At 42.8% G+C, this 7,466-nt stretch overlaps 1 protein-coding gene across 1 annotated transcript; it reads left to right on the forward strand.

Annotated features, from left to right (window-relative positions):
• The first annotated feature begins 2,712 nt into the window (after positions 1 to 2,712).
• LOC133018562 (relaxin-3 receptor 1-like) lies at positions 2,713 to 4,498 on the forward strand. Its single transcript, XM_061084957.1, has 3 exons — positions 2,713 to 2,907; positions 3,348 to 3,791; positions 3,887 to 4,498. Exons 1-3 carry the CDS (start codon positions 2,713 to 2,715, stop codon positions 4,496 to 4,498), a joined length of 1,251 nt encoding a protein of 416 aa, XP_060940940.1.
• The last annotated feature ends 2,968 nt before the right edge of the window (positions 4,499 to 7,466 follow it).

Below are 7,466 nucleotides of genomic sequence, written 5' to 3' on the forward strand. Positions count from 1 at the left end.
TGTGAGATGGTTCATTTCATATACTGGAGAATGGATAATGTGTTTGTTGGGCTGCAATACAATTCAAAAATCATATCTATAGTTTCCACGAATAGCATATACCACAAGTCCAATATATATTGATATAATGTTTGCATCAGGAGGTTTAACAGATAATTGATCAGCCTCAGATTTGGGATATGTTTGACTGTTTATCAAGTGTCATGTGCTCATAAAGTAGAGTTCAAAACCACAACGTTCACTCAGTAGAAGAGAATTTAAACTTAAGAGAAATAATGTTGTGACGTGTATATTGATAATTATCAATATTGACCCATTTTTAAATGTTTTTGACTTTTAGGCCATATCTCTCAGCCCTTCTTACACAGACCCTTCACAGAGAGCTTTGGGTAAGATGCCAACAATATCTGGTAAATTTGGTAAATACCGAATAATATTATGATTTATTCCGCTTTGTATTCGTTGCTTTGAATTGTATTTTTTTTATATTATATTTTATTCATGGGTTGTGGCTTGTTTTCATCAGGTGTAGTATTTAAGTTTGTTGTGCAGTTAGTTTGGATGTTACATATAATGCACATTAATTATCCATAGATAATTGTAATTACACAAGATTTTATTTCAGGGTTACCTTGAGAAGAGAAGAAAATAAATTGTCTCCAGCTTTCTTGACAAACCTTTGAATCCGATCCTGATCTAACAGAAGAGACGACCATTTCAAGTTGTCCCTTGTAGCAAACTGTTGATGTGTTGTTGTTGAATCATCAAGGTGTCAGATGCTGCCTTTGGACAAATTCTTTGAAAAAAACGCATTTGAACGATTTTGGGAAACTGATAAGCCACAGAGCGCCCGAGCGAGTCCAGTCCTGCCTGTTGAGGATTGAGAAAATGACTGAGCGTCTCAGCCAGCTTCACTCATCCTGCTCCTTTCTCTCTTTGATGTGTGTACAGGTGGCCACACCGCTGCTTTATATGAATACCAACACTGAACTATAAGAAATGCAAATCGAAAAAAAAAATCTCTCCCTCCTCTGGCTCCCTGACAAAGATTAAAGGGTTTGAAATCTAATTATCATTCTACTGATGTGCATTTCTGATGCGTAACAACAAATGCTCGTAGGCCAAACAAACCTTTCCTGGAAAAACCACCCTTGTACTTTAGCTGAACATCATATTCATGAGTTTCTAAAGGTTATATCAGAGCACAACGAGGAAATGTGAGGTTATAGCTCACGCCATTGTGATTATGTTAGATGGGACGGGATGGCCTGGCTGCAACTCAGTTTTAATTCAAAGGAAGCAGAAACTCTGAGCAAACTTTAAATGAGGTAAATAAGAATTATAACAAGAACAAAAATGACTCTGAAAAGTTTTTCAGTGGCCTTGTTATTATATCGCACAGTTATCCGTTAAAAACAACACAACCTCCTCAATGAAAAAACAATAGATTCAACTCGCTGCAGGAAATCTGGGGGCTATATTTGTTTCGAGGTCCAGGAAAAATAGATGGCCCACTCCAGTTGTTTTCCTCACTCAATTTCAAAGATAAAATCTTTAACATTTGAGGACTACTCAAGTCTGTCAATGTCTTTATCTTGTCCTGGCTAGATTTCCTGTTATGGCATTACTCATGCTAGGATTATTACTGCTTCACAAAAACCCCAGGAGAAAGAAGGCTGGCAGTTAGATACCATCCTGCCATCATTCCGATTGAGTGAATGGCAAAACGCACCAATTCTAACCTCGCTGCATTGGCCTCTTGTTTGTTTTGCATTGAAGCCCCTGTGAAACCCCCAAATCTCTGGAATGAGGTATCCCAGAGAAATGCTACATCTTCTACTGCTTTCAAATCACTTATTACAACATGCTTTTTTTTTTTCTTCAATATTTAATTTTACATTAATGGGTATTGATTTTTTATATATTAACAGCCCACCTCTGGTCCCATAAGCTTCCTACAAAACACAAAATAGGAAGAAAAAGAAAACTACTTTAATCCATCTGTGCAATTTTATTTATTATACTTAAGTTTTTTTTGTTCAATTACCTATGTTATTGTTGTTTTGCGTTTTTACCCTCTTGTAAAACACTTTGTAACTCTGTCATCAAAAGTGCCATACCAATAAAGGTTATTATTATTATAAAAAATAATAAACGTTACCATACAGCATACATACATCTTTCCCCCCTGATTATTTACTTTAAAAATACATCTGATTTTCCTGGAAGCAGAAAGGAAGAAATGGTTCACTTTGAGTTGATATCTTCACGAAGCGCATGTTGCATGACAGTGCCGCTCATGAGCGCCACCCGGCGGTGGAGCTGAGCCCCGCGACTATAAAAGCCTCCAGTGTGTGGATGCTGCCAGAATCAGTGAGAGATGAGGAGGCTGCTGTCGCACTTCAGGCTCCAAAGTGGACTCCTTCACATTCAACAGCTCCTATCGCTTAGCTTTTTATTCTTTCCTCCACAACTGGAAACAACAACAACAACAACACCAACAACAACGCAGAGGCGCTTCAACAAACCACTCGTACAAAGCTGTGATCTCCCGCTGGGACTTTGAGCCTCAAATGCAGCAGGACGGGGACGATGGGGATTTGTGCATCCGAGACTGAGCCCGAGAAGAGGAGAGAACCCTGCGCAACTTCTCGCTTTCAAAAGTAACTTGTCCCCGTGTATCTGGTGTTTTCCCTCCGCAGCTGCTCCATCATGCAGAGCAACAGCAGCGCCTCCGCAGCGCTGAGTGCGTGTGGAGAGGAGGACGAGCGGGAGATCTCCAGAGTGGTCGGTGCCACCGGAGCAGCCTCCAGCCTGGCTCCTCTCAACATCTCCCTGAGCTGCTGGCTGCACGTCCTCTCCAAGGAGTCCTCCCTGGACCTGCACGGAGACGGCGCCAACCTGGCCGTAGGTTTGATTATCCCATACTTACCAATCACTCAATAATCCAACTCTATTTGAGCAGAGACTTTCATGCAGGTTGTGGTGCAGCTCTAAGTGCTTCCCAATCATGAGCAGAGAAAAAAAAACACGAATAACAATGTGGACAGTAAGATGCAATCAAGAGTTCAAAGGCTACAACAATGACATCATTTTAGATTAAATGAACACACTCTAACAACACACTCTAACAACAGTTATATTTAATGCAATTCAAAACATACATGCAATACGTTGTCCTGATAAAATGTACAAGTTTCCTTAACGTTTGTGATTATACATGAAAAACATGCTTCGAAAACTTTTTTCTTTTCTGCATGTCGGGTTTTGGCTTTAATTTCGTTATGTGCAATTTTTGTTTGATCCTCGTTGAGAGAAAGACTAAAACGAGTGTTGTTGTCCGACAGGTGCGAGTGCTCATCGCCCTGGTCTACCTAGTGGTGTGTGTGCTGGGGCTTGTGGGTAACTTCCTGGCACTCTTCCTGCTCCACTCCCGCCGCCGGGGCCACCACCACTCCTCCATCGACTGCTTCGTGATGAGCCTGGCGCTGACCGACCTCCAGTTCGTCCTCACCTTGCCCTTCTGGGCCATAGACACGGCGCTGGACTTCCGCTGGCCCTTCGGCCGCATCATGTGCAAGATCGTCAGCTCGGTCACCACCATGAACATGTACGCCAGCGTCTATTTCCTCACCGCCATGAGTGTGACCCGCTACCGCTCCCTGGTTACCTCACTGAAGATGGAGAGCCCAAGGATCGCCACTGCTCGGGCCAAGTGGGGCAGTCTAACCATCTGGGTGGTGTCACTGGTGGCTACGCTGCCTCATGCCTTCTACTCCACCACAGTCCAGGTTTTGAGACTCATCTATCATCCCTGATTTGATTGGCTTACAGTGTGTTCTCTGTTGTGGGCGAGCAGTCTCTGATGCAGTTGTTGCTTTTACAGGTGTCTGCTGATGACGAGCTGTGCTTGGTGCGGTTCTCTGACTCCGACTCGGGCCACTGGGATCCACAAGTCCTGCTCGGACTCTATCAGATGCAAAAGGTCCTCTTAGGATTCGTCGTGCCCTTGATTATCATCAGTGTGTGCTACCTCCTGCTCCTGAGGTTCATCCTGAACCGCCGCATCGTGGGCAGTGTGGTCAGTGGAAGCGAAACCGAGAAGTCCGAGAGCGAGAGGGGACGCAAGCGCCGCCGCTCCAAGGTCACCCGCTCCGTCACCATCGTAGTTCTGTCCTTTTTCATCTGCTGGCTGCCCAACCAGGCTCTCACCATGTGGGGGGTGTTAATCAAGTTTGACCTGGTGCCCTTCAGTAAAGCCTTCTACAACGCGCAGGCCTACGCCTTCCCCCTGACCGTGTGTCTGGCCCACGCCAACAGCTGCCTCAACCCGGTGCTCTACTGCCTGATCCGACGGGAGTACAGGGCTGGACTGAAGGAGCTTCTGCTCAGGGTGTCTCACTCCGTCCAACGTGTCTTCACCCTGGTTCTGAGAGGGAGACGAGTGGAGGAGGCACCGTCCAGCCTGGACGGGATACACAAAGACATTAACTTGTGATTCACTGACGGAGGAAAAGTTTGACATTTTGGGGAAAAGTGCTCATTTACTTTTTACTTGCAGAGAGTTGAAGGAGAAGATCGATCTCCCTCTTGTTAGAACATGAAATAGGAAGCTACAGCCAGCACCTGGTTAGCTTAACTCTTATAACTAAAACAGCCTTGCTTTAACATAAAACCTACAAAGCCAACTTATTAAACAGAATCTGCAGAAAGGCTGACGTTTAAAAATGACCACCCGCTGTTTTACGGAGGTTTATGTTTCAGACTATTTTTTGGACGGACCAGTTATTTCCTGGTGCGGTTGTTTTTGTTCAACCAATAATAAGCCAGGTGTTAATTACTGGGTGCTAATGAATTGACTTTGTCACCATGTTGGCTACCTCTGTTTCCAGTCATTATGCTAAGCTAAGCTAACTAGCTGCTGTAGCCTCATATTTGCACAGAGACATGAATGGTATCCTTCCTCTCATCTAACGCTCAGTAAGAAGGGCAGGCAGCATATTTTCAAAAATGTCAAACTTTTCCTAAAACTTGAGGGCCCTTTTTTATGATGCCATTAACAGTTTTTTCCCCTATAACTTCATTCAAGAGCTGGTCTTTCCGTTTGAGAGCAGCACATAATAATGTCATATTCAGATTTTGTAAAGCTGTCAAAACCCTGCGTTTGCATTCAAGTAGTCTGTGCTTGTGCTTCAGCTCTGACTGACTGCTTCTGTGTGATTTAATTTACGCAACAATTCTGTCAAAATTCCCCAACCAATAGAAAGCCAGCAATAGTTTTTTTTCCAATGAAATTTTCACGTACTGATTGTCGGTGTGTCAGCTTTACTTTACTTTACTAGTCTCGTAAGGGCGGTTACTTTTTATGAACTTCCATACAAAAGCGGACGGGTTGAGCACAAGCAGAACAGATCCAAGCACAAACGGGGGCTATTTAAATGAAAGCGTTACAAAATCTGAATGTAACATCAACAAATCCCGCTCTCCAACTGAAAGACCACACTATTCATCCCAATCTATTTCACACACACACGCACGCACGCTAACACACATACACGAAGTCCAATCAATCCCCTTTGAGAGAGTTGAAAGAATCAAACTCCTCCAATCAGTCGACTCTGAGTTATTTTTTCCGACACAATCAAGCAAAGTGCAGTGTACTATTTGAGGTTGTCAGATTTCCATTATGACTGATGTGTTTAATATCTGTGTTATTGTAGCTAACTCAGTTAGGGCATTAGAATCTGTCACACTTCATTTTCGTCATTCACAGATTAACTTAACCCCAGGATATATATATATTATTTGTATTCACTGTCGGTAGTGTTTGACAGAGCATGACGCTGTCTGCCATTTCCACGTCTCTTTGTGTCCGCCTTGCTGTGCTGATGTGAAGTGTTTTGATGATACACATGTGTTCTGTGACATTAAATAAAAGGAGAGGACAAAAGAGTCTGGTGACGTCTGAGGAAGTTAATCTCGCCGCGAAACTGCAGAGATGTGGCCAAATTAGGCAGCTGCACAAAAGCTGCCATTCTTCTGCCCTTTTTGCAACCTTTATAGTCTGCACATGTGTATCTTCAGCTGCACACAGATAAGGGCAGATGCCGCACACACAGACACACAGGCGCAAACACCAAAGTTTCTCCACTGTGTGCCACTCTGCTGGTAATTAGCACGACTCTGTGTGGGAGCTTCTGATGCTAAAAGGCCAGTGGGTCACTGAGGGAACCTGCATCTTCCTGCCACCAACGGAAACCAGTCAAAAGAACTAGAGTCAGTTCTCCTTCAGCTGACTGCCCCACACGTTCACTGTGATATCAGAGAAAGTCCTATGTCGCTGTCGCACATCTGTTATCGTTTCTGCTGATTTTTTTTTTTTATCAAGCTGGAAATGCACATCCAGTGCATCAGGTTTGGAGTGAGTAAAAGTACTGCGTTCAATAATAATAATACCAAAAAGTTATATTTGTATAGAACCTTTCATACAAGAAATGAAGCTCAAAGGGATTTACATACAATATACATACATAACAATAAAAACGTGTAAAAATGTAAATTCCAATAAGAAGAGATGTTAAAAGGACATAAAAAAGAAAAGGAAATTAAAAGGGCAAGTGAAAGATCTAGTTAATGGTGGAAGCAAAGAGAGAATTTGAATGTTTTCTTTTAAAGACATTAACTGAACTAGCTTGTCTGATATCGAGTGGCAGTCGGTTTCACAACTTTGGAGCATAATTTATTAAAGCTGCCGCTTCGATTTTTTTTCCATAACGTCTGATATACTTGCTGCAGATGATATAGATGCACATAGTTAACTAGAGTCAGCTCTGTAACTCCATCACATATTTTTTGGCCTGGTTCACAAGAATAACAATCTGACAGGCAGAGTGATCCTGGCTATGGATCTTCAAGGACAGACAGATCCCGGTGTGCCGCTGATGAAAACCACTGGAGGAAGTTACTGACGTCAGTGTACCAAGTAGCGAGAGAAAATAGAGGCACTGGGAGAAAACTGGGAGCAAACTCCACAATAAAAGATTTTTCTCCTTGTGAAGTCCCAGTGCTTTTCACTGCACCACCGTGCTGTCGTGTGATGTAAAGAAACAGAAATAGGTCAAAGTCAGTCACACTTGGAGGTGATACTATGAAAAGCACTAAGTATAGACATGGTGCATGTTTGCATCTCAGTATGCAAAGATATTTGCAGAACAGCACAAGAGTTCCCACTGTGGAAAAGTACAATGTTATTTCTTACCATTTTAATGTGCAAGCATTTAAATATTGGTCAGTTCTGCTCTTTCTGTGAACAACACAAGCCAAACTACATCTCAACAAAAGCCAAACTACATCTCAATTTTGTACAAAACAAAAGAAATCTCAAAAGTCCACTTAATCACGTTTTTCAGAGCTCCACTTAGTCTTAAATCTAAATTCAGCTTTCTCTGGTGCTTTCAGCCGCATCT

The sequence above is a fragment of the Limanda limanda genome, chromosome 13 (assembly GCF_963576545.1).
Source record: "Limanda limanda chromosome 13, fLimLim1.1, whole genome shotgun sequence".
NCBI classification, from domain to species: domain Eukaryota; kingdom Metazoa; phylum Chordata; class Actinopteri; order Pleuronectiformes; family Pleuronectidae; genus Limanda; species Limanda limanda.

Excerpts from the sequence above, each read along its gene's own strand:
- LOC133018562 (XM_061084957.1), top strand. The coding sequence starts at position 2,713 with ATGCAGAGCAACAGCAGCGCCTCCGCAGCGCTGAGTGCGTGTGGAGAG. Across the intron at positions 2,908-3,347 it reads GAGACGGCGCCAACCTGGCC|GTGCGAGTGCTCATCGCCCT; the intron begins GTAGGTTTGATT and ends GTTGTCCGACAG. Across the intron at positions 3,792-3,886 it reads TCTACTCCACCACAGTCCAG|GTGTCTGCTGATGACGAGCT; the intron begins GTTTTGAGACTC and ends TTGCTTTTACAG.